General features: G+C 37.9%; 1 protein-coding gene across 1 annotated transcript; it reads right to left on the bottom strand.

Annotated features, from left to right (window-relative positions):
* LOC104276250 (potassium voltage-gated channel subfamily H member 7-like) lies at positions 1 to 27,760 on the bottom strand (the record flags this gene model as incomplete). The annotated part of the gene is made up of 7 exons (XM_009872489.1): positions 1 to 270; positions 1,625 to 1,817; positions 5,180 to 5,348; positions 10,445 to 10,708; positions 21,161 to 21,260; positions 23,910 to 24,115; positions 27,508 to 27,760. Coding segments are annotated over 7 exons (1,455 nt in total), but the record flags the coding sequence as incomplete, so codon positions are not given.

The following is a 27,760-nucleotide window of genomic DNA, read 5'->3' as shown; positions in this document are numbered from 1 at the left end:
TTATTTCCCAGGAAGACCAGGATCAGAAACATGCCTATGAAGACTCAAGATTCCTACAGTGCTTAGTGAAGATTCTGGCAAGGAGGGGTGCCTGATTGGTGGGAGATGATAAGTTTTACAAGGCTGTGGGGGATGCTCTACAGACTGGTCACGTTCTTGATCTAAAAAAGAAGCCAGGTTGTCTTCCGAGGCTGTGTTAAGTTGCACTCCGCTTGAGAGGGATTCTTTGGATTTAAGTTTCGATTTTTCAAGGTTTAGAAGTTCAGGACACTGGAAGGGAGGAGAACAAACAAGATGGTAATAATTAAATTGGTCTCTTCCAGGCTCTTGTTCTGCTCAAAATTAGCACATTCAGATGGCTGCTGGAAACCCATTTTTGAAAATGAAGTAGTGTACTGGTATTTTTTTACATGTTACTGCGTTTGAGTTAATGTAATTGAATGCAATTCTGTTAATTAATTGGAGAAGCCTGGGTGTCTTGTCCCCTTCTCAGACCTGCCCGTCTGACAGAAAGATGCACATATGAACAGCCCTTTCTGAAGGACTGACTATTCCTGAGACCCGATCTAATAGTAAGGATTTCAACATTCTTAAATTTCCAGTTTTGTTTCAGAACATAACTCTGGAATTGTATCATTCTGAACACTAGGACCCTTTGGATTCCAGTCTCAGCACTCAGTTGTTCTTCACTTTTAAACTCAGAATTTGTGTGATGTGTGCAATGCGCCTGCTGACGTTGGCAGAGGGTGGCCGTACTTTTGGTCAGAGATAAATGTGAATGTTTTGTGAAGGTGTAGGCACAGTAAGTTTACACTTCTGAAAAGTACTGCTGTACATTGGCTGCCCTGATAATCTCTACGCACGTGAACTGATGCCTTCTGGATGTGTTGTACTTACTGTGCCCATACGTGTTCCAGCATATGCACGAGGAATCTGACACAGCCAAGCACGCTGGATTTACTAATTGTGTGCTACATGACTGATTTGGGATTCCTAGACCTGCAGCAGCCTGTTCGGAAATAATATGCCCGAGCTGTTAAACTCCAGAAATCCCAAACAAATCTGGAAAATCATTGAATTTTCCTTGAACAGAACTGCTGTGGAAAACACGTATTGGGAAACGCAGGTATATCACAGTTCTGTATAGTCATAGTTCCAGCAGTAGCCAGGGATGGGACATAAAACTGGTTTTAGGCCCTCCCACTTCTATATGTGTATAAACATCACTGTGTCAGCTGGAACTGTCTGGCTTGTACCTTGAGGAAAACACAGTCATTGTGCTTCTCAAGACCTCACGAATAGGACCTATGCCAGATGCACCCATGCAGGCAGGCCTGATGCTTGTAAAGTATTTGTGATTTATAGCCATGTCTAACTTTTTGAAGAGCATGATAATAAAGTAAATCGGTCTGATTGTAAGATCATCGTATGGATCTCTACAATCCTCACAGCAAATGTGGCCTCTGAGACTGTGGTGTCTAAGTCCACTGAGGATCTACTAGGACAAAATAATAATTTAATATACTTTACACTAGTGAACACCAGCTAGATGGGTATGCATCTCTTCCATGATAAGCTAAAAAGATTAGCAACCCTCTTTTGATCTTATTGGACCTGTACATACCTGAGATGAAGGACTGAAACTTCTGTCTGTTTTAATCGATGCTGCAGGCTGAAGCTTTTGCATCACCTGGATCGCTGGCTGTTGATACTCCGCCCCTGCAGTCACCATGCTGTAGGCAGGTGGAATGAGCGTTGACTGCCTTTGTAGAAGTTGCAGGATGGTTTGGATGTCAGCAGTCATTTGGGATTCAAGCCTAGAGGAGTAACAAAAATCTGTTAATTCACGACCAGGAGTAGGTATATTTTAACACAATGATTACAGCTGCATTCAGGATGCACCTGCAGCTTGTTAGTTAAGCTCACTATTGCTTGTTATGACATGACCATGTCTTAAACAGGAAAGAACAGAAGAGGGAGTGCTGAGCCCTTCCAAAACTTGCTGGCTCTCTCTTTCCTTTGCAGAACACGTGTGCATGCCTGTCTCTGGTATTTTTTTTTGCCACATTACTGACGAGTTTATTACTGTCCTTTATATTTGCAACAAAAAATTAGACGGGGGACCAGGTCGTTGAAATTAACAGGAATAAATGTACTCTCTTCATTGTAACTAAAATGATTTGTATCGGCTGAGGATGGGACACTATTCTGGTGCATCTGACAATTAATTCTGACATTCACAATGATAATAAAATGCACTGAAATAAGCAGAAAACTGCATTTGTGTTTTTACACAGTTAGAAAATGAAAGATGCTTTTGAGATCATTAAAAAAACCCAACACCCCAAGTTTCCTTCCTGTGAAAATTTATCCAGACTTATTCAGACCTCAGAATTACTGTCAGCATTTCTAAAGTTCAAATTTAGTAGGTTTTCTTCTATTTCTTTCCCTTGTCATAAATTTGTATAAGACTTCTGAAACACTTGAACTGCTTATGTTGTCCGTACTTACAGTGCCACAGGCACTGAGATGATTTTCAAATGGTCTTGCCAAGATGCGTGATAAATTCGGCAACAGGTAACGCCTATTGTGCCTCCGCAGCTGCTGGAAGGTTACAGAGCATGCTCTGACAGGTTGTAAGAGAGATGTACAGCCTTCGGTACTGCAACTCATCTTCTGGCAGAGTAAACAAATCCTTGTCGGCAGCCTTTAATGTTGTGAGTGTTAATATTTGGGCTCCCTACAGTAGCAGAAGTGATCCGGTGCTGACAGATTTTTGCTTTCACCAGGTGCTTCACAGATATTAACGTTTTATCACGTTGGAGTTGTCCATTACCTGTGTCATTTATTTATAAAAGTGTCTATAAAATTAATCCAAAAGGTATGCCCAGAGGTTATTTAGCATGCTGTTTCTTCCTTTATTGGGAGAAGTTGCTTTTGTGGCATCAGCTCTCGTAAAGAAAAGCCCAAACCTGGGCATTAGAGTCACTAGTGTTCAGCTCCCCCGGGTTCTTCACGATGATCTCACACAGGGAGGATGCAGATGCCGCAGGGGAAAACACTGCAGCACCAGCAGCTGCAGCCGCAGCAGCAGCGTGCCACCATCCAGAGAGCTTCCGTCTGCTAAACGTGGGCCTTAACGTCTCAATGAATAAAAGGGATTTAGAATTGGAGGGCTTGCATCAATGATTTCTTTGGCTTTGAATTAAAATTGCTCCCTTCTTACTTTATCAGCACTTCATGGGAGTTTCCTGGTACTTCAAGTGAAAGAATACTTCCAGTAGTATTTACTCATCATCATTGCATATATAACTTCTCCCTCCTTTCTCCAAAATTTGAAACAAGCCCATGTCATTCCACCCAAGGATAAATAAGCAGGAGAACCTTAGATACTTGGCCGATGGTCTCCATGAAATTCCAATTGCTTAAAGAGGAGAGAGATAGCTCTATGTACATATTCCTTGTACAGTCGCTTTCCAGCCTTCTATATCCATATAATAATTTGAGTGTTACGCCAAGCTTCTAACTTGGCATAGGAAAGTTCAGGAAGAAGTGACCATGCTTTTTAGTCCAGCGGGTCAGATCAGACATAAGCAGGAAACAATATTGCTTGTTATATTTGTAGAAGACCCAGCAAAGCCCCAAAATGGTGAAAGTGTGAAAAGATTTAAAAAAAATGAGAAGAATTAAAGAATAAAATGATTTGATAAAATCCATAAAAATTAAAATCTTAGTTTATCGGCAACATTGATAAGTGATAAAACAATAAAAGGGATTTTCCCACTCAAGAAAATACTGAGAACTTGCGTAAGAATTTGACAAAACTGTGGGTAAGTTTGAGATATAACTTCAGTTTCAAGAGGTTAAGATTTCAGGAAAAGAAATGTAACTGAAAGACCGCACCGTTTATAGGGACATGCAGCTGTTTAGTTATGTAACAGTTAGATTACTGGACTCCAGTGCAATTAGAAATTACATCAGTTTAGGCTTATATGTTAAAAAAATGTCTTTTAAATGGACTATATAGCATTCAGAAATGAAAAATACTATGGTTTGATTGGTTTATGGTAGATGAAGGAAGCAATATGTAGTTAACCTGGCTTTAAACTAATTGCTAAAATGCCCAGCACAGAATGTCAATGAAGAGCTACTAATGTATGATTAGGGTTGAGTGCGTGACATAGTATTTGTCATGGAAAAATATTGAAAGTAATGGAATTGCAAAGTAAAAATAATAAAAAAGCCACAGACCTGAGCATAGGGCAATTTAAAATTAGGTGAAATTACATGGTAAATTATAGTGTAGAATGGATCAAAATTCTGTAACCGTATTTTTAAGATGCTATAAGCTATGCTGCTTGGCTGCCAGCAAAGAGTATTATATCTGAGAGCAGAAGAGGGGTGGGAGAGGAATTTTATTACACAAAGGTAATACTGGATTCTGACAAAGAAAGCCTCTGTTTTCTGTTGTAACAGCTATAAGTTTTTGCCTTTGCATCCTCCCATGACTTACTTATTATAGAGACAATTGCAAAATAAATTACTTCAGATACTGAAGATATGGAAAATTGCCATTTTGTGGACATGTAAGTATCTAGGAACAGCATTCTTGGTGAGGTAAGATTTAAATGTAAAAACTTTAGGTGTCTCAGTACAGCTTATTGGTTAAAAAGCTGGTCTTAAACAGTCAGCTGAGAAGAAAGGCTCTTCTGCAAGGCAATTCCGAGTAGTTAATGTGGGTATCTAGAGGTGAGTGACATGAATATTCTGGCAATGAATTAAAAATATTGTACTCAGCATTCCCAGAATAGGCATTTCCAAGAATTTGGGAGGCTGAACTTAGAAGATGTTTAGGGGGCTGGTTAGCTCAGTGGTTTGAGCACAGTGCTGACAACAATGACAACACCGAGGTCGCGGTTTCGATTCCCGCTTGGCCCCATGTGTTGCCTGGTCTAGTCGAGAGGTGGCGTCGCTGCCCATGACAGGGAGGTTGGACTAGATGATCTCTAAGGTCCCTTCCAGCCTAGGCCAGTCTACGATGATGATGAACTAAGAATATGCATAGACAACCAAGGTAAAATTCCTGTGCAAATTTATTCCTCCTGTAGTGTCATTAATATCAGTGGTATTATTTACTCATTTGCATATGTGTTTTTTCTGGTCATATTTTGGGTTTTACCTGTTGAGTTGTTCTTGAAGTAAATCCAAACGATTCTCCACTTCCCCGTATATAAAATCACTTTCAGTTTCACAGATGCCCCATGTAACATTGGGCAATGCTGACTGAGTCGGGGAGTCCTGGTACTCCTGGATGTTCTCCTGCTCCCAGTTTCTTTTATCACCGATATCTGATAAAAAACAAAACATATAAAAGTATAGATTTATATACATGCTGTTAGAGGGATCTTGGCACTCCTCAATCATCCCACTCAGTTGCATTTCTCAAAACCTTGAAAGTCAAATTGGTATATTGGCACACTGCTTGAACAACTCTGTTTCTACTATTTGAGGAAAGATAAACGTGGTCACTTCTGTGCTAACATTTTGAAGCTGTAGATAAATAAGCAGCTGTATCTAGTCAGCATCATCAGAGTCCTGCTGCTGGATGGCTCCTATTTCTTTAGTTTTCTTTCTATTATTTTACCAATGAATCCCTGATTTTCTCAAGGTGTTTTTTTTTAGCAATTGGTTATTCATTGGAATTAGAAATATTTGTTCTAACTTAAATGCATTAAATGATGTACTTGAATGCCTCTGACTGCGTGTTTCAGACACCTGCCCAAAACCTCTTCTCTTGCCCTTGAATGTGCTGTTGAAGTGTATTTACTGTTTAGCTTTTTGGTGTAACAGGAGGAAATGCTGCATTGCCTTTAACGCACTGGGCATGCATTATTACAGTGTGTTCGAATGCCCTCTCTGGAGAAGGTTCCCTGACCTCAGCTACTTGTCTTTCTTACCGATAACTAACACTGCTTTTCTTAACAAGGCAGGTGAAATGTACTGTGCTTTCTCTGAGACAGAGGCCATTTAATGCAGCTCATACTGCTTGCAAAAGGATACTAATTATTTTCAGAAAGGAAATTGACTTTCATTGATGCAATTTTAGCATCACTAGTTTCCAACTCAACCCTTACATCATTGTGTAAAGCATGTCTCAGGGATCGTCACAGTACTGTGGGGTGAAAGGTGTCAGTTGATATTTTTTTAATAATTTGTAAATTTTAAAACAATGAAATATTCAGCATTGATGGGTCTCTCAGAGATCACTTGAGTGTTAAATGAAGATTTATGGGAAATATTTTTCTTTTTTAGGTAAAATTTTGGATTAACACAAAATAAATTTATTTCAAGAAAAAAAGCACCTATTATAAGGAACTTACTGCGGAGTTTCAGCTACCTTGCTTGATGTAGTTACCCTTCTAAAGCTTATATATCATAATACAATATATAAAGTACTTACTCTTTCAATGAGTCGTTTATATTTATTTCTTCATCTCCAGCCCTTTGAAAAAAATAGTCATTGCTCCAGGTGTCACGCTGTACCTGCTGTGCCCAAATTCCATCTGTCTCTTCCCTGACAGTTCTTGGATCTCTGTGGTGAACACTACACCTTACCACCCAAACAGAACTCAAGTTTCTGATCTGAGCTCTTCTTTCTCTTTCTGTTTGCTTAATTTACACCTCTGCGTACTTATGAATTAATTCACATTCTTGGCTCTAGGCTGTTTTTCCTGTTCACCAAGCTGGTGAAAGGTTACAAATCATTTACCATGGGATATACTAGTTGCATATATCCTTATATGCATATATCAGATATATCTATATCTCCATATAGCAGATACAGAATGAAGATCTTGCCCTGAGCTTTGCAGAGCCTACAGGTGACATTCTTTGGAATTTACACCCCTGTGGATTTATTAATTGGCTTACATTCTTGACTCTAGGCTGTTTCTCCTGTTCACCAAGCTGGGAAAAGGTTACAAACTATTTATCATGGGATATACTAGTTGTGCATACCTTATCAGATCTAGCATGAAGATCTTACTCCGAGCTTTGCAGAGATTATACTTTGGTTAAACAGTGCTTTTTCTACATCTGCCCCTCCCGCCCAAGCCTTTGTTACTTTGACTGAATCTGTCATCAAAAATTGCCCAGCACCACTCAGATCTTCCTCTAATGTGATAAAAAAGGCTGTTAAAACTTTAACACCTGCTCAGTACAACTCCTATTAGGGTTTTATTTTTAATTATTTAACTACACAAAGTTCCACGTGTATTAAACGTTCTTACTGTGCTCAGGCTGCTGCTTCAACATAGAGCCGGACAAAATCCTTTACTGCCTATAAGGTGTCAGTCTCCGTTGTATGAGCAGTTGGATTTGAATCCCACCTCACTCAGTAGTCCCTGAATGGTTTGCTCAGAGCTTCTCCTAACACTTCTCTTGGCACTGCCTGCTGCTAACTCAGCATAGGTTAAATTCTTTTCACACATGAGAATTTTTTTTTCTAAGCAACCATAGCAGCCAGAGCCACGTTTCAAAGAAAGAAGAAAACACAGTGTGGGTGACATGTGAGAGGTTTGTCCAAATGCTATTAGCTAATCCTTTTCAAACACATCTTTGAGCGGTGTTGCTCTAAGTAAAGGAATAAAATAAAATAAATCCTGCTCAGATTTAGTATTTTAAGTAGATTTAGCCAGGAAGGGGAGCTCTCACTACATGACTCCTAGTGGAAGAGGAGACTTCTCTTTTTTTTTTATCAGAGAAGTGCTTACTGCATTATCTGATCTTTGGTGAGCAGGTGGTAGAAGGTTTCCTGGAGCTGTAGAGAGTGTTTGAATTTCATGTGACATGACCTATAACTGATTTTAGGCACTGGGCAGAGGAAGGGCAAAGAGTTTTCATCTTGGTTGCATGGAAACTGTTCAGCTTCTCAGCCACTTAAGCCAACAGAAAGAAAGAGGCAAACGGTGTCACAGAAGCATGTAATTTGGTTTTAGCAGGCACACATGGCACAATTTGTAGTGCCCAAAGATGATGGAAAGCTCTCAGCAAAGTGAAGAGAGCAGACTATGACAAATTCATAGGAAAAAAATTAAACTGTGGGTGTGGGTGCAATGGATGTTGTAAATCCGGTGGACTGACTTCTGAGCAGTGAGTTTCAAGAGTAAAAACTAAAAATATAGGCCATACATTTCCATGGATGTTGTAAATCCGGTGGACTGACTTCTAAGCAGTGAGTTTCAAGAGTAAAATCTGAAAATATAGGCCATACATTTCACTCTTTCTGTATGTCTTGTAAAACCACATTGTTGACTATTTTACACAATAAATCATTCAATAAAATCATGTATTTTTCAATGCCCTGGATTATTCCAGGGAAATCACAACTATTTTTTGTCCCAGAACGTGTGTTTGTAGACTATTACAGTAAACATTTAATTTGTGACAAAGCAAATGAATTGGCACACAAATCAAAAAAATAAGTTCATACACTATAAGCAAGTTAATACACACTAAGATTCGGTATTGTACTGTATTAAGCACCTTTTCCAGTACTTCCACATACACAAGTAACCTCAGAAAAGCCCCCCAAATGGTTACAACTGTATAATCTTCCAGGGCTTGAGGAATATTACAGCCCAAATAACGATCAAGTGAAGATAGTGGTTTCCTGCAACACACAGATAACCAGTTACAGAAAAATTATCAGCTCTTCTCAAAAGAGCCATATGTTTTAATGTTCTAAGTTCCATTTTGGGATTATGAGAGAGAAGTTTGTCCAGTTTCTGCCCACATTATACAATACATTATTAATAGTCTTTCCATTCATTGACAGTAATGACTAAAGCTTAAAATGAAAAAGATAATGAAATACAAATCAGTTACAGCAGTAATAAATTGCAGTGGCTTTTTACCAGTGCATTTGTTTTCAAGATTTATAAGGTCCCATACTATATAAGGACTATAAACATACACACATAAAAGCAGAGTTTATTTCAAAATTTTGTTATGTTTATAACTACTTATATTAGTAACACGAGTAAGATTTTTGCTTAAAAAATATATCAATCAAAGCTGATCTTCTTTTACTGACTTTGAAGTGTTTATGAAAGTTGCTAGAAAGGTAATGAGCTTTCACACACATTACTGGATGTGCTAGATTACAAAGCGGAAAAAAAGAATGTGGTCTTAATCAAAATATGTAACCTTTAGACACTCTAAATTTAGCTCAAATAAAATCTGCAATAGGTTGCCTTGGAAAACGTTGCTATAGCTGCAAGGACACATTTCTGGCTATTGGTAGGGGAAAGGTAAGTTTTCAAATTGCAGTATGTATGCAACAGGTTTATGTGACGCAGATTTATATAGCCTTAACCAGAGGAGACCAGACTTCAGATATTCATACCTTTGAGATGTAAAAAATACATTGTTTGAGATGATTAATCATTAGTTCATTTAAAATTGTAGCCTAAAATCGAAAGCTTATTGAATGATGGTTAAATGATTAAATTGTCTCAATGGAAATAAACTGCTGGGGAAAACAGCATCAAAGAGAAAATATGTAATTCTTCACTGCAGACTGAAAAAATTACAACTGAACTTCCAGCAATATTTAAATTGTATATTAATGCAGGACTTTTCATTAATTCCCCTTCATATCACTGAGAAAATTAATATTTTAGTATATTAGATGTAATTTTAATTATGTGACTTAACACCATGTAAAAGTAACTGAGATTGCTTAATAGTTTCTGATCATTTGTCATATACAAACCCTCGAATCTTTGTTCATGTGTTTTGCTTTCAGTAGTTGGGATTTGTTCTGTGTGATGTAATGACACTCTTTTTACCAACATGTGCAGCAAAACAGGATAACATTCTTTCAGGCTATTAGGAATTTTTTTCACTTCATTTTCATTGTGCCTTGTCAATACAGAGGATGATACTAGTTACCTGCAAACATTTTTTGTGCTTGTGCAAACATTTTTTGTGCTTGTACAAACATCACTAGGTTTATCTCGCTCTCATTATCTGGGATGTTTTACTGTCACCCAAACCTGTCACATCCCACAACTTTGCAGAGATTATTTATAGCTTTGAGTGCAATTTTCATCCAGTGAAGTCCAGTATCAGCTGACAATTTTAAAAAGTTTGTTTAAACGAATTTCCTAAGGCAGTTCAGTTACAAGATGATTTATTAATAAAGCCTGAAATAGCCTTTCGGAAGTTCTGTAATCCAGTCCCACAGCCAGTGTATTGAACTACATTAACCCTCTTGAGAAATAATTTTTGATCTGAAATATCTTTTCTTGCTAAGCTTTCAGGAAACACAAAAGTAAATATTATGTAAAGAATCAATAGAACAATTCAGAAAATGATTTTTGATAGTCAGACTAAAAAATACATCTACTCAAACTCTACAAAATAGGAACAGCTGGATTACCTTTGCAAGAATTGCTTCTTTTGTCAGTAAGAACTTCTTCTGTGGCATGAACCATTTCTTCAAAGTCCACCTCTGTGGTTTTCTCTGTTACAGATGGGTAATCGGCTATCCCAGAGAACAGGGGCTTTTGCTCATCTTCAATGGAGGACACAAAAGATGATGACCCACTCTTTTTCTCCTCACACTGTTTCTTGATAGATTGATAGTATATGGTGGTGTCTCCAGAGGGTTCAGGATCACTCTGATCGTTCTCTTTGAAATAATCTGCTAAATACAAATAATTGTGTACAATAACAAGAAGTTCATGAAATTATGCTGTAGTGCATTCTGACCTGAGGATGGAAATGATTGTTATATTATTTAGGAAGTTCACTGTCTATTAAATAAATAACTTTAAAGACTTTTTTGATTCCTATATCAGAAGAGATTTATATTTCTTCTGAAGTCCTAGAAGACATTTGCATGTATGTAGTAAGGATTCATAGTCTCTAATACACAGCTCATTATGCAAAAAGTTGCTTTTATCAAAACAGCAAAGGTTTTATCCAACACAGCCTTCATGTTTACTTGCTGTTTTTTTCTGGGTGAGGATGAGATTTGAGAAAGGCTTATATTCCAGTACTTAAACAGATTATTTTATTATATCATTCCCTCTTGCAATTTCTCACATTTCTAGGCATTTCTCACAATCTTGAAACAATAACAGTCATGGATGTCATACTAAAAATCAGAATTACTCACTTAAGTTATGCCCACATGAGAGCATCTTTGCTGATTATTCTTTTCCCAGAAAAGGGAAATGTATTAATCAACCGCTCAACCTCAAAATGTCTGGGCCCACTTAAATAGAGAGCATATTTCTCCACAGTCTGTTGAACCTATGTTTAGGATTGATATGGTAGAGAGAAACCCTGTCGGTACAAAAAGAAGGGATTTCCTTGTCTGTCTTTGCAGGATCATCTCAAAAGTACTTTCCAAAGTATTCCTTAGCCTTAGAATTAACTGCAATACTCTGAACATCCAATCTATTGCATAAGAAAAATATGCCCCATGCTGTGACATATATGGTAGCAGAGTACCGATCAAGTTGAGAATGAATCTTTCATTAATCACACTGAAGGTCTGTAGTGAGGAAGAGCAGATTCAGTCCTCTTAAGAACAGGCAAGTAAAAGTAGAATCAAGGCAGATGCCTTAAAAAACACATTGTAAAAATTAAATAGGATTCAAACCCAAGAACAGTCATTTATAAATATAGAGAAGTCCTGATCTCTTTTCAGTATAAACTTGAAGCTAATTTCCACTTCAGTATTTGGTTTTACCTATTTTTAACTGAAATATCAAGATAATTCCAGTTCTGCTATTTATTTAAAACACATTTTTAGCAGGGTAGTCTCAACAACATATAAATACTGTAACTAGTTTGCATTAACTTCCCGGGGAGACAGCCCGATTTCCCATCTGCTTTGTGCTAATTACTAATCAACATAGCTCAGGAATGCTTTTTTTTTCTTTACTGCCTACAGCAGCAGTTAAGACAACTTTTAGTATATTCCCTAGGTTTCTTCTCTGTTTTCTGGTCACTACAAGGAAATGAAACTGAGACCGCATCTAATCCTCTTTATCTGCACATAAAAAGAATGTAGTATCTGTACAGAGCACTCTGCAGGAGTCCAGACATCTGTGAGCAGTGAGGGCAGGTAATGGTGAACAAAATAAAACCAATATTAAAGCAGGTCTGCTGTAAATGTACCCTCTAGAGTTTCCAAGGGCAATTAACAGAGCCCTGGCCTGAAGTGACTTTATTCTGCTTCTGTTAAGCAGGATGACTAGCTATAAGTGATGCTGATGATATTCTGACACTGCGAAGGCATCAACAGAGATGGAGGTGGAGTGGCAGGATAAAGCTCTTGGGGGATGCTCAGACTCAAAAGATAAGTGCCATGTTCTCTGCAATCCAGTCTCCAAAATGGTACAAAACCCAAACAAATCTTCATAAGAAAATTCTAATGTAGATGTCTCCCAGGCTTTCTTGCAGGAATATATGGTGAAATACGCACAGTTACACTACACTAAATTGTCTTAATTACTTACTGCTTGACTGACTTCAACCTGTGAAAAAGACCTTCTAATGAAAGCTTGAAATTGACATTTTTAGGGTAATTTTTTACATTGATGGGATTTTGTGCACTAATGCTAGCTATAATGAGCACCCTGTGCAATACAAATCAATCGGTGGACTAATTTTAAGAGGAGGTCATCGAGACTCTAATGAAAAAAATTGTATGGCAGTTGATGTGTAGCAGACTGTCTTATCTGTCGTACTCGTAGAATACTAAAATATCTAGAAACAAGAAGCCAGATTCTGCTAACAATTACACTGCTATAAACCCAGGATAATTCAATTTGTATATCTGCATTTAGTCTCCCTCTATATCAGAACAAGAGAACACATGCATTTCCAAATGCTGTCCAGGTATAATGAACTCACTGAAATTGGAAGGAAAGCGGGAATCTGTTGATTGTAGTATCCTGCCTATTGAAATCAGGGAAGATTTGTTTCTCAGCTAATCTATTTCAAAATATGCATCTTTGGCTTTACTGCCATTGCTTTATCTGCTAGCCATCTGGCTACATTCAGTGAGTCGGAAGTTGTTTTAGTTTTACAATGCTCTTATTTAATGTTAAATATTTTTCTGCCTGGAGAATAATCCTGTGATGCTCTGTACCTAGAGTGGGAGTTAAAATGGAAACTGCATTTTTGATTTGGCTCTTCAGGCCCTGGTGATGGTGCAAGCTCTGTACTGCAGTTCAGCAGCTTAGCAGTGACTCTGTAACTCAGTGGAAATATGTTACAAATAATATCTAAGTAGTGCTTTATTCAGAATGTGAATTCCTCCAGTTTTTCCTTCCTTTTGTAGTGAAATCCAGTCATTGGTTTGGAATGAACTTTCCAGAAGAGTTTTCTATCTGTGTATCTGTATGTATGGATAAGGTCACTTTCTATCGCACAGACTCCAGGTTTCAAAAGGTTTCTCTTCTCCTTTCTCTTCTGTTTCCAAAATAAACCTCATCGTTTAAAAAACCCCTTATCCTACTGCTTCCTCATTCCTTTTCCAGTAAGCCAAGTTTCACTCTCTGATTCTGATTGGTAGAAGTCACATTTTGCTGAAGATGTGCAAATATGTACAAACATCATTTACAGTCTTTGTTGGACGTTTTTTAGCCTGTTATGCATTTTGGATACTTGCCAAGTTTACAGGCAATGTCCTCTGACATTTGTTGTCTTTAAATTCCAAGATCTTCACAGTAATTATCAGAAGATTTGTGTCCTGCTTTTTTTTGCACTTGCACTGGCAAAGGAAGGGGAGAAACGAGGTTGTCACGAGGGCAATGGAATATAGCTGTGACAGACAGAAATATTGGCACAACATCCAGCTTGGTGAGGCGGTTACCAGAGTAACAAGTTTCTTCTGTGTGCCATGGTCAGCCTGTAATATTGAAGTTTTACATTATTCAGACAGTGGCAGTCTGCACGATCTAGACATACTTTCTCTTAATTTATCTGTCTGCTTCAAATAGTATTGGTGAAAGTGTCAGTAATATATTACATGTGGAGGAGCATTGTTCAATATTACTGTAATTTCATTAACTAAAATTTGTCACACTTAATCAAGCTAGTAGCCTAGTGATTCAAAAGCTGGCAAATTTTCTGTCCCTTTTTCAACCATCCAGTAAGAAGTCCTATAATATGCCTAGACAAATTCAATTTTGTGCAGGAAATGAGGTGAGTGACTTCCTCACCCCCGCAGAAAGCAATTTATTTCCCAAACCATAAACCAGATAATCCTTATCATTAACATAATGTGCATAATTATAAATCTGTTCACCAGACACGACATCTTCCCTTTTCTTTGGAAAAAATTACCAAATTATTTAATGCTACACCAAGTACATCCCTTGGTAAGGAGATATTCACACTGTGACTTGGATGGAGGAATAGTCTGCAGATCTTCAGATTCCCAGCAAGTATTTTGTTTCAACTGCTATTAGCTCTTTCTTAGGTGATATTCACAAATACTCCTGTGGTGATCAGTCTGTCTATCCTACATATGAATAAAATATTTTCTAGTCATCATGAGTATTTGCTATCTGTTCTTCAACTTAAAGCTGTCAGTTACTTTGTCAGAGAGCAGAAAAATGCCTTATGTGCCCACCCATGCATCACGGGGAGGAAATATTTGGAATGAACACTCAGTGACAAAGCATTGTTAAATATAATGTCACAAACAGGGTTGTAAAAGTGCAAAATCTCAAAGGTGTCAAAAAATGGAAGCTGTTGTGCATAATTTGAACACTGATGTTCAAACTATGCCTATGTTTTCCACCTTATATATGAGGAGCAGCATAAAATAAATCAGGGAAAATGGTAAACCTAATTCCTGAAATCACTGCTATTGACTTGGTCCTGTAGGAACAATATAACGGGTACATAACATTTATGCAATATGTCAAAAATTACTGGTACTGTGGAACAGGACTCATATATAGTGAAGGGTGATTCCAGAGAAGTCTATTCAATAGAATGTCTATCTGGGAATTTAGGATTATCAAACTGCTAACTAAATGGCTTCTAATGATTTTTCCTTGCTGTTTGCTTCTTACTTAGTTGAATGTGACTGGTATGGAGCACATTGCTAAGTATAACTGAATGCTTTCTGATAGACTAGTTAATGGAAGGATATCAAAAAGGTGGAAGCCAACTGGTTGTAAAAATGAAAATGAAAAGCAACCCAGTGTCTGGTCATTCGTCAGGTAACTGTTGCTATGGCAAAGATATAGTTTTTTGCCGTGTGTTTTGTATGTCTAAGAATAAAAGAAAAAAGTTAAAGTAGTTTGGATTTCTTCAAGATACAATGAAATCAACAAACAAGTTGTCTGAGACTTTTTTTCCTGTTGCCATCCTTTCTTGACTTGGATCTTTCGGATGGGATGTCTTAAGCCAATCTACAGTTAATATATTTACTTGAAAATTACATTCGTTCAGAAGCTTCCAATAACAGATGAGAATTGATTTTTAATTCACAAGTTCTATTCACTCCTTATTGCTCAATTTTAGGGAATTACAAATCTTCAGAGAGAAAACTGTACTGATTTGCAAACAAGTGTTATGGGAAACAGTTTGAAGAACTTTAGTGGATTTATTTTCCAGTAGGAGAAGGATGCGTTCCCCACAATCTTTACAAATGCCAGGGAAGAAGAGGAGAAACTCTATCAGACAATGTGATGATGGAACAATGGTTATGGTTTCAGACTGTAAGAGGGTAGATTAGATATTAGGAAGCGATTTTTTTCTATGAGGGTGGTGAAGCACTGGAACAGGTTGCTAAGACTAAGAAAGGAGCCAGTTATAAACAACTGAATTTGATATACATTTTAAAACGCAAGTATTTAGAAGTTGAAGCAAGTATGCAATCCTTCATTTATTCTTTTGTGCCATTTTTAGTACAGTGTTAGGGATGAGGTGAGAGCCTTACCTCTGGATTTTCTTTGCTCTCTCTGGCTTGTCTCTATCAACTTCAATGCTAATCAGATAATAACAGAAGGATAATTCTTTATTAATACTTCAGGAAATACTACTATACTTAAAAAATCGGAAACAAAGAATCATAAACATGCACCTCAAAAGGAATTCAGGGCAAAGGCTAAAGCAGTTCTCCTATAAAATTTAGAATTCTCTTTTCCTTAAAAGGAATTCAGTTTTCACTGTTGTACTATTCTTACTCTTACATTTTTTTTTTTCTTTTCTGTTTTTCAAAGGATGACTATGGGTATGTGTGACTGCATACAACACTTTGATCAGAGTTGGCATTTGGGAACAGCCTCTCTGGGAGCAACTCCTGGGGAAACAAGACTCTTCTGTGTAAGCTCCCTGAGGTGGCTCCTAGGCACTGTGGGAACAGCAAAACAATAATAATAACAATAATAGGAGCGGATGGAAAACTGCAGTGATGGGGTCTCTGATGACAGCATTTTTGTTAGGGGTTTCATGCTGAAGGTAAGATTTCAGTGACATAAAGTCTAGTTTCAAGGAATATGCTGCCAGCCATGATATTTCCTGGTCATTTAACCACCTGACACTCTAGCTGAATATTAGAAACTCTTTTCTAATTGAACCCAAGCAGACTCCATCAGCATAATGCTAACAGTTCAACAGTTAAGTAAGAGTTTTAATTTTTGTCCAGCTTCTGACCCTGCTTACTTGCTGAGGACACAGCACCGTGCTTGTCTGAGCCATCTATTCATAAAGTAAGCACTTAAATAAGCTGGGGGAAGGGGACAAGAATGGGAGAAAGCAGGAGCAGGGAGGTGTTTCCCGGTTGGTACTGCTTCACCTCATAATTTTCGGCAGGAGAATCAATTCCTGAAAGATCTCCTTGTCTTCTATATTGCCAGTCATGGACTCTAGACACCTTGTGCAACAAAGCTATGTTAATATGGCTTGGCTTCTTAGCCTGGATAGTACCTACCTGCACACTTAAGGTAGCTGTACTAATCAAGATTCAATCAGAAGTTTATTAAAGCTCTGGCTTCTATGCTTACTTTGAGAATAGATCAGTAGATGGTTTTGGAAAAGTCTAGTCAAGAAGCACAGCTCTTCACATTAAAATTAAGTTCTGTGTAAGTTTACTTAGCTAACAATATGCTAAAAATAAAACACTGCAAAATGCATTTTATATTTCACTTAACTGACAGTCTGTGTCAACATGGGCAAGTGCATGCAATAATTGTGTAGCAAGATTTTGTAAGAACTTGCTTTTGCAGCCTTTAAAGATCACATCCAAAGTGATAACAATTCCTTTCTATGAGCTCACTGGACCAGCTGACAAAGATTAAAGATTGAGTAGCATTGGCTACCTGTATCTTCGGTTACTAGGACCGGTTAGCTCAGTGGTTTGAGCGCGGTGCTGACAACAAGGACCAACACCGAGGTCGCGGGTTCGATTCCTGCTTGGTCCCCATGTGTTGCCTGGTCTAGTCAAGAGGTGGCGTCCCTGCCCATGACAGGGAGGTTGGACTAGATGATCTCTAAGGTCCCTTCCAGCCTAGGCCAGTCTATGACTCAAATTTAACAATATAACTCCTTTGGAATGCTTATCATCCTCTCAGCTAGAGTTTGTGGGATGATGTTCTTGGTTTTGGATCACAGCTAAAAATCTAGAATAAGGATTTATTTCAGTGAGGTCATCATTACATTCCCAGTCAGTATGTTCATACTGGTTTATTTAGCCAGTATTTTAATTACCCTGGATATGATGGAAAGGTTCTATATGCCCTGTCAGAAGAACAAAGGGTGGCTATGATTTTGCTATGTAAGAAGTGCAGTTTTAGCCTCAAATCAGTTTTCTCATTGGGAAGGATTTCGTATCTGATTGCTTCTAGGACTTCAGGAAAATTATACCTGGCCCACAACAGGTCCAGATTTTTTACAGCCTTCAGCTAAAGGTTACATAAGTTAAAATTAAATGCAAATAATATTTTTAATGAGATTAATTGGACATTTGAACAGTCCCAAGAAGGTGGAGATTTTAGAGCCAATGTTAACAAAAAGTTAAACAAGATGCTAGCAATAACAATAATGCTTGAACTCCAGAAAATTGTTTTCAAAGCCTCAGTTTTTCAAGCTCTCAGTGAATTTATTTTCACTCTATCTGGAACTTTTGCATTTTCACCTATATATTTGGATTTCATATTGATGTAACCAACTCTAGTGATGCCTCCCTCAGTGTGGGATAATAGATCTGCACTCAGAACTAGCAGAGCAAAAGAAACTTCTTGCCCCTATATATTGCCCTTGAAATTAGCTAACTCCCGAAGAGCTACCAGAGAAAAATGAGAAATGAGCAAGAAAGGATTGTATTCTGTACTGCTGGAAGAGACAGCTGAATGTAGATGGAGCAGCTCATTGTCCCTCAGTTTACAGCAGGAGACTAACTTGCCAGCCCAGCTGAGAGCTTTGTTTGGAACTGCCAGGCAGGAATTCTGTTTATTTTAAGCAGTCATGGAGAGAGTTTCTTGGCTGACTGTCAAGCATTTACAGCAACTGACTAAGACTGCACCTGCACCTGGGAAATCTATCTATTCAGAATATCTATTCTGAAAGGCCTGAAATGAATTTTTTTGGGTGAGAGCAAGAAATGTGTTTATTTTTGCACGGCAATCCTTGTGATGTTGCAGGTTTTCTGGAAACCAGAGAACAAGCTGGTCCCTCAAGCAGTTTTCTATCCTATAAAATCACAATATCACAGAGCCAAATGTACTAGCTAAGATCAATTTTTGTTGATGCAGGTAAGAAATGGTGGAAATATGAACAGGTGGACTGAGAAGGTCTTGCGGGGGATTGGCAAAGTAGTGGTACTAACTGCAGATGCATAACAGAGAGCTGTGTTGCTTTTGTTTAACCCCTGATAAAACTTGTGCAGGAAGAGTTACCATGGCAACAAGATCCAAATCAGGCTAGCATGAACTAAAGGCTGATATAACACAATCCCATTTTTAGCACTCCAAAAGGGAGAAAATCGCTGATGAACACACTACAGATGGAAACAATACAATTTCAAGCTGCATAATATAGTAGGTCAACAGCTAAAAAGTAAAGAATGCCAGCAAGAAGACCATTTCATGAGCAACCCCTGTTCCCCCAATAATTACAAATCAATCAGAATTCAGTGATATGTAAAATATCAAAATATAAAAGTGAGAATGCAGGATGTTTCTATCCTGTTCAAAGTGTAGTTCTGAAACAGAAATATGACTGTTAAAAGTCATCACACAACACACATTTTTTAGGTTTAAGAATACTCCGACCAGAAATGCATTTGCCAACTGTGCATTCGGGAACTCTGTTTTCTACTCCAGCTCTTCTGAGGCACTCTTCAGGGTCTTCCTCAAATATTTATTATTATAGACTAACTGGATCAACATATGATGTCACTCCTTCCTGTATGGAAAGTGTTGAAATCAATACAGTATTACTTCACAAGCTGTTACTAATGTCTAGTACCCTAGAATCTCACACAGGATGTAGGATGGACCACAGAAAAGGGACATTGAAAGTCTGTGACTGCAAGGTGTCTGCTGCAGCTATGGCAACAGAAAGAGAATCTAAACAGGGACTAGAGAGAGTCAGTAAGCACGTGGGTCAAAAGTATGTTCAGTTCTTAGCAAAGGGCTCTTAGAATTGCATCTTCTCAGACTGTCTTCCAATTTACTGCACTTGTGTCTACCTCAGACGTTACCAGATACTATACAGTCATTACCAGGACTAAGGAGCTTGTTGCCAGTCTTGTCCCCTTCTCCCCGATGGTGCAAGCTCTTTGTTTTTTTTTCAAAGACAAAACTGTGGGAAATCATGTTCTTTCAAAAGTAATGTTAATACATGTCTCCAAGAGAATGTTCAGTGTAACCACCTGGGCAAGAACTGTAAAAGCCTCGGGGTCTTGGTACCACATTGGCACCTGAGGAGTCTACTTGCAATTCCGCAGCAGGCACAACATAAAGAACACTTCCATCTTGTCTAGGTGGCAGCATATGTTTTCTCATAAGAAATGTGAAGGTTATTCAGGCACAGTGCCTCTGTCAACAGATTCTTTGTGAAGAGCAGATTGAATATTTCATGGGGACATTTTCCTGACAGATTTGTTGTCAGTCTTGGCTTCTTGCCCCAAAGACACTTCTTTGATCCAACAGCAATGTCATTGTTCTGAGTAGCCACACTCTGGATTTAAAGTCTTCCTTCATCAAGCATTATACCTGTTATGTATGTTTAAAGAAGCTCCCATTTACTATCAGCTACCATGCAACTCTATAAATTGGTATTATGCTGCATTTGAGACAGGGGTTTAACTGCAGAGTGTGAAAGACAGGCATACCAGAAGTATAAATTTGTCAGACAAAACATTGGACCATGAAGTGTAATGTTATTCAAAGAACTGCGCTTTCCTTACCTAAAAATGAAAATATTGCAAGTATCAGTTTAACTGTCTTCATGACAGTTGCTGTCTGACCACAGCTACTATCTACAGTTCCTGGTGTTTAGCCGTGCTGAATACTGATGTCAAAGTTTAATATTTGATTGAATTTTCCCTCATTAGGATTGCTCCCAAAAGCCTCTGAGGTGAATGTAAGCACAGAAAACGCACAGAACTTTTGCCAGGACAACCATTTACACAGTAGCATATGAATCAGGATCTGACTGTGGTGAATCTACTGAAAATGGAGTGTTTTAATTCCATAGAGAAACACTACCTAGCATCAAGTTCAACAAAGAACTTTTCTGAGCAAATAAAATCAGTGCTACTAATAAATAATCCAACAGACTAGCTTTTCCAAAGAGTTTAAAACATAGTCTCAGAGAGTTTAAGAGATAATATATGTATTTACATATATCTCAAATGCAATAAAATAGCTTGGTGTTCGAGCAGCTCTGCACTGATGAGTGTGAATTCATGGAAGGGTGAAACTGATGTTCGCTAGTTATATAGTTCTATACAACCATGCAGGGGACAATGCACAGTGTAGTTTTGCTACTCAGATGGATTCTCAAGAGCTGCTACAGTAACAGCCAAGATGGGTCCCTAATGTACCCAGCATTACAAAGTGAAATACCAATGAATAATGAAGCAGTGCTGTCTAATGTAAGAAATGAAGTTAATTACCTTTCTCTATTTCACTTTGAAAGGACAATTTCCGTCTTCGTAGTTTGCAGTTATCTCCATCCGTATCATTAGTAGTTTGTGATCTTATTATGAGGTCGGACTTGATTAATGAAATATGAAACATAATGACATATTAGTGCCATCTAAAGAGAGCAGGTTTTCAGTAGGTGATTGACTGTTAATCATGTTCAAGCTTTAAGAAAAGCAATAAGTCAGTCAGTCCCCAGTTAATGGGGATAGATTTCTAGCTCAGTGCTAGAAAGTTCATGGAGATTGAGCAAAACCAACAATATCACCACCTGCTGGCGAAACGCGACATGATAATTTTACATGGAAAGACACGTGTTCATATGTTATCAATTTCCTAAACTTGCACAGGTATGAAAAAACTCCAAACCTCTTAACGAGAATTTATTCCTCATTATCTTGTTTTTCTAGACGCTTCTTTCCTCCCTATCAGACTGTTCATTCACATACTTCTTTCCACAGCGAAACACAACGTTGTCTTTTTCCATCCATCTTACAGAAGATGGATGTGCCTTTTTTTTTTGCCATGATAAAGAAAAGATGCATTTAGCTCTTCTTTCTACTTATTTAAAACTAAGAAATTTACAAATAAGCAAATATAACACCCGTTATGCTCTTTGTGTGTATACCTGTACTGCAATGGCTTCAGCCTACTTCCCTTCCCTGTGAAGATGGATGTGCCTTTTTTTTTTGCCATGATAAAGAAAAGATGCATTTAGCTCTTCTTTCTACTTATTTAAAACTAAGAAATTTACAAATAAGCAAATATAACACCCGTTATGCTCTTTGTGTATATACCTGTACTGTGGCAATAGCTTCAACCTACTTCCCTGTACTAGTGAGGTTTCCCTCACCCAAGTAGGCAGATTTGCATGCGGGAGAAGGGAAGAGGGAAACAAGTGGGAAGTGTTTACATCTTTCTCTATTCCCTTCATTGTAAACCCGGTGGGTAAAGTGATTCAGTGATGGCCCACTGGTGGAATAACTGCAGGAAGAAAAAGACACTTTTACATAAATAAGGGGACAGGAGCAGAATTTGAAGCAGAAGCACCAGTTATTCAGATAACAAATCTGGATCTGAGTGACACTTTGAAGATCAGAAAGTGCTTCTTCCGGGGGATGATTTTCTGGATTGCAATAGTCAGTGGAAAGCAAATTGGAATTGTTAGAGAGAGCTGTGGTTTTGCACGCTCAGAGGCATGGATGACCTGTCCTCTCTTCCCTGTTTCTGTGAAGTCTACCGATTTTTTCTTAGTGGCTGGTACAGCAGTGAGAAATAACATCTGAAAACTTTCTGAGAAACTTGAGCAGTGAGGACTTTCTTTGTGTATTCTACAGCACAACACAGAAGATGGAATTTTGTTTCAATTTTCTTAGAGGTATGGAAAAAATAATGATAAAACATCGATGGCAATGTAGTTGCAGGAAATAATTGCTCAAACTAAAATTGTTAATGTTAATTATCCTTGAGGAATTTTTCAAATATGTGGACCTTCAGATTTAACTTAAATTTATCACTAGACTATGAATTCACTGTATTGTATTCCACATGTAATTAATAATGATGACCTTTTAAATAAACAGAAAAGAATGACTTTAAAAATAAAGAATAGAACTGGTCTTCTATTTGCAGAGAGACCTTATATTACAAAAAAGGCTTAGAATAAAAGGAAGTGACATTTCTTGTCAGAAGTTATATTTGTTTTAATTTTTTAAACTAAAGACCCACATGTGATTAGCAAAGATGTCCTCATCATTTAAAGCCTAAAACTTTGTCTCCTTGTTTCTTAGAAGGCCTTTGGGGCCAAATTATTTTAGTTCCCTTTTGCTGAACCTGTGTTTTTCCTTAAAAGTACAGTCAGAAACCACAAAACGGCAGTATCTCAGAAATAATGAAAGGCAAATTAGTCGTTCTGTGGACAGTGTGGTCCATGTTTGGAGGCCAGTGCTGATGCACCCTGCAACTTTCTAAGGAAAGCTTTAGCCTCAGCAGCACAAGCTGGGCCTTTGCCCTCTCCCCTTCTAGCCAAACCTCCCCTTTCTTTCCCAATTCAGACCGGCCCCAGCCGTCTCTTAGAAGGAAACACTGGTAGTTTTTTGCTTTCCTGAAGATGCAATCTGTGCAAAAGGGGACATTTAGGACAGTCCCTGTGGAAAAAAAGATACCAAGAAATCCCTGCAAGCCTGAAGACTGAATGAAATTTGAAAAGTCCCTTGTATACTTTTAATCTCCTAGGACGTAGAGTGCACTCCAGGATAAGAGAATTAACAATTCTTATTTGAAAGGCAATTAAATATTTTCTATCCAGAATAAATCTGGATAATCTGATTTATCTTTATTGTGTGGCTGTACAATTATGGTTAGTGTTAATCTTCCCCTTGTGGTGACCCAGGCTGTAGTCACCTGAAAAAACCCATGTTTTCCATGACTTTAACAAAACATCCAAAATCTCTCTCACTGAAACATTAATATTATTTAAATATAGAACCAAATCCTGTTAAATTAGTATCATTTGAATAATTTCATTTTCTTCTGCCAAGTTTAACCGACTTCAGTAGGAGCAATCAGGTGACTATAATTTTTAAAAATAAGATTTAGCCTCAGGCTTTTAGCTTTTAATTTTGCTAACCTTGCTTTTTCAATTGCTATTTCTGAGTTTTGTAACTATGGGACAGAATTGGCCCAATATTAAGGAAAAAAATAATCACTCATTGTACGTACCTTTGCAGTTTCATCTCTCAGATTAAAAGTTAGTTCTAGATTGGTGAGGAAGAGATCTGAAAATTCAGGGTACATATCCAACACTTCTAGTAGATCTTCTCGCTGGATCTTATGTAAATCACAGTAGGTTAAAGCTCTCACATCAGCATTTGACTTTCCTGGTTTTGCATAAAGATGTACCATCTCTCCAAAAATATCATTTTTTCCTGCAGAAAGAAAATTCGATGGAGATTATTATTTTAAACATGAATAAGACATTAAATTGAGTGATGTATTTCTTTATGATAATGGTGTAGAATACGTGATTTTACATGAAGTGATACTATCAGATTACCATTGCACATATGTTGTTGTAAATCAAAAGTATTATTATTGAATATTAAAAGGTAAAATATTAAAATAAAAAATAGGCATATACTGGACTAAGCAAAAGGAAAATCTAGTTTCATCACAGCTTTTCATCAGTTCCATCAAAACAGCATGACTAGAGCAGGTTCCTTTTTCCTTTATTGAAAAAAACATTATTTGTTGATTTAAATGATATTGTTACAGTGACAAAGATGTAATCTCTGTTGTGCAGTAGAGTCTAGGACCTGTCTGGCCTGGAGTCTCATTTTGTTAAGAATGACATGAAGAAATAGACCATAGCTGAAATATATTTTGGCAGAAAATGTCTTAGTTTTTATATTTTTTTCAGGGGGAACGCAAAACTGCGAAGATGCAGAACTTGTTTTGAAGAAGCCCTTTAAACATAGCTGCCTCTGCTTTGATACTATAATAATTCTTTCCACGAATCTTGACACAGTTGTGGTACCTGTTTGCTAAAATTGTCATCTCTAATTGTTCATTTTCCTCAAATCTGCACCTCACCTTCCTCAATGCAGAGCAGCCGCAGCTGAAGACCGGTGAATGGATGCTCTGGACTAAGGGTTGCAGGGCTTACCTGCAAAATGTGGTTTGAAGGGGAACTGAATAAACAGTTGTGAAAAGAGCAGTGGTCATAGCAACTGAGAAACAGTGGACTTTTACCAGTGGGCTGGTCAAAAAGAATACAGGCATGCTTTTGCTTTTCCATTAAAAAATTCTGTCTTTTATATTTTAGGTTATTGCAAGTAGTTCTGGTTTCTCAATTTTCTAAAGAGGAGGCTGAAAACTGGGTGAGCAATCAGCGAAAAGATGCAAAAAAATAATTGAAAGTCTGATTTACAGCAAGGATCTAAAGAGCACAGTCTGTTTAGCTTATCAACAGGAAGATTAAGAGGTTACTGATTATATTGCATATATCCTTACAGAGAGGAAAACTTAGTACTAAATACCCCTAGAATGTAAAACAAATGCCCAGCAATAACCAATGAAAAGAAATTGAAACAAGATAATTTCATACTGGAAATAAAGCATACATTTTTAACAATAAAAATTAGTAAATACGGAAATAAACTGCCAATAAAAGTGATCACTTTTTATTCGAGTTAAGTCTTCAGATGAAACCCCATTGCTTTTCTTTCACCAAACACAGTCCATTAGACACGACAGACAGTGAAAGGTACGAAATGTAACAGGATTTAGTGACATAACAGAGATTAATCAATATAATCTAATAGTTTGAGCCTTAACATTTATGAACACAGAGGTCCCTATTCATGGCCTACACCTTCTCTGCAGTATGACTGTTGATATATCTCAGTACTTTTGTATCTCGTCTTCAAAGCTGAAAGAGGAGGTAGATACTATGAGGACCACGGTCATTGTATTTTCTAAGGATGTGGCACAGAATTACTGTTGCCAAATCAGTACTCATCAGATCATACTCAGCAGCATCAGACAGTGCTGACAAGTTGAGGAAAACTGGTGGACAAAGCCAACATTTCTCAGAACTCTGATTTCTGTGATGAAGTTGCAATACTTGTTCAGGGTGGAAACTCTCTTGGACTGAAGCCTTTTCAACACCAGAGGACAAAGCATTGAGTGTTTTTTATTTCAATTTCTGTGCATCAGTTTTTCAGAAAGAGGAATTAACTAAAAGTGTCTGGCTAAGTATTGATAATCATTTTTCAGTTTCTTTGTGATTCCATTGCAGAATAATTTTTCCAGACTAATTGACTTGAGCCAGTTATCAGGGGGGCTCCTAACTCACGGACTGTGCAACACATGTGGGCCCACAGAGCAGTCCTTTTCATCTGCAGCTGTGCACAACTGTCCTTCTGTCTGGATCACCACTCCCTGGGAGAGATGGGCTCCAAACTGTGGCCTCTGATGTGAGGAGCTGCAGGCTGGAAAAGACAGAGTGGCATTGCTCTGCAAGTACCTGTGTTTCTGCTGCAGTGTGAGAGCTCGGGGACCTGATGTGCTTAACATGCAAAACACGAACAGTCTGCATATTTTCCTTGATTGTGTGTGGTACAGAAATTTACATGGTTTTGATGTAAGGCATTAAATCCTCGATGAACCACACAGTTCATAATCAGGGAAAGACACTCAGGAAGGTAAAAATTCCACAGTGTTATACTTGCATACTCCCTGCTTAGCTTGTCCCTTAAGCTGGCCCAGCTAATGAGGTGCAACAGCATGGGACGACAAATTATCTTGATAACATCATTTAAACCCGGGGAAGGATCAGTGTAGGCACAGCTTTTTACTTCTGCTCATGTATGCATGCTGCAAAGTACTAGCAGAATAATCAGTTACAAAGGGAATGATAGCAACATGCTGCTACCAGTCCACATTTTGCTTTAGCTACTTTTCTCACTGTAAGTTCCAACAGCGGATAATAAACAGAAAGGAGAAGATATGAATGATGTTGTGGCTGGTGTAAGTAGGTTGCTATACAGCAAAATCCTTATTCATCTACTCAATTGTTCTCTGCATCCTTACTAACTCATCTGCTCAATTAGAGAAATAAATCAGTAGTCATATTTAGGTAGGATTTTATCTATTTTACTTTTAAAAAATGTAGCTAATGAAGTCTTCTTGCTTCCATGTAAGAGCCATCACCTGCTTCAAGTGAGCTCCCAGCTGGATTCAACATTTCTCTGAGACATCTTCATTGGGAAAGAAGACAAGTAACTCCCCACGCTATGCAAACAGGAATGTGTTAAGAAATATAGGATGTTATTAGTATCAGTCTAGTCTTCCTTTTCTATGTGCTCAGTGGACAGAAGCAGACATTTCTGAAAACCTCTAAAAGACATTTTGAATGCTGCAAGTGGCTACACATTTTTTTTCCAGGTAGCATATAGGGGGTCTTGGTGTCTCAGTACCCTCATATACTGTTCAAGAAAAGGGTATCCATGACTTTGGTTCTTACAGCATAATCAGAACTGGAGTAATTCAATATTAGTTTGCCTCAATGTGCAGTTTACCGCTTGCCTAGGGACAAATCTACTCACTCCTATATCTTAGGTCTCCAAGGACATGAGTTCCTTGGTGCACATGAATTATTGCAGTAATGTAGACTTTGCTCCTTAAACAAATTATTTTTCTGCTTGATTTTAAATAACAGTGAGTAAAACACCTAGGGATTTCCTTCACTAAGGACAACAATGGATATTTCTTTGCAATCCCCTGGCTCTTTTAAGACCCTTTGCAGTGAGCTACTTACCAAGTATGGCTACAACAATGTCACTCTTAAGGATTTCAATAGAGCCTCTTGACACAAAGTAAAGAGCAGTGAGAACATCTCCACAGTGCACTAGAGTGTCCCCAGGAGGTGCATGTGTTGTCTTAAACTTCATAGCCAAAGCTCGAAGACAGCCTTTACTGGCCCCCCGGAAAGCTTTGCAATTCTGAAGCAAATTTTGGTTGAGGTGCAGACAGATATCAGCTTGTAAGCATTCTGGAAACCCCTTCAGGAC

This window comes from Apaloderma vittatum, unplaced genomic scaffold (genome assembly GCF_000703405.1).
Source record: "Apaloderma vittatum isolate BGI_N311 unplaced genomic scaffold, ASM70340v1 scaffold7097, whole genome shotgun sequence".
Taxonomy (NCBI): Eukaryota; Metazoa; Chordata; class Aves; order Trogoniformes; family Trogonidae; genus Apaloderma; species Apaloderma vittatum.
The sequence above is the reverse complement of the archived record's forward strand: the minus strand, read 5'-3'. Positions and strand labels throughout refer to the sequence as shown.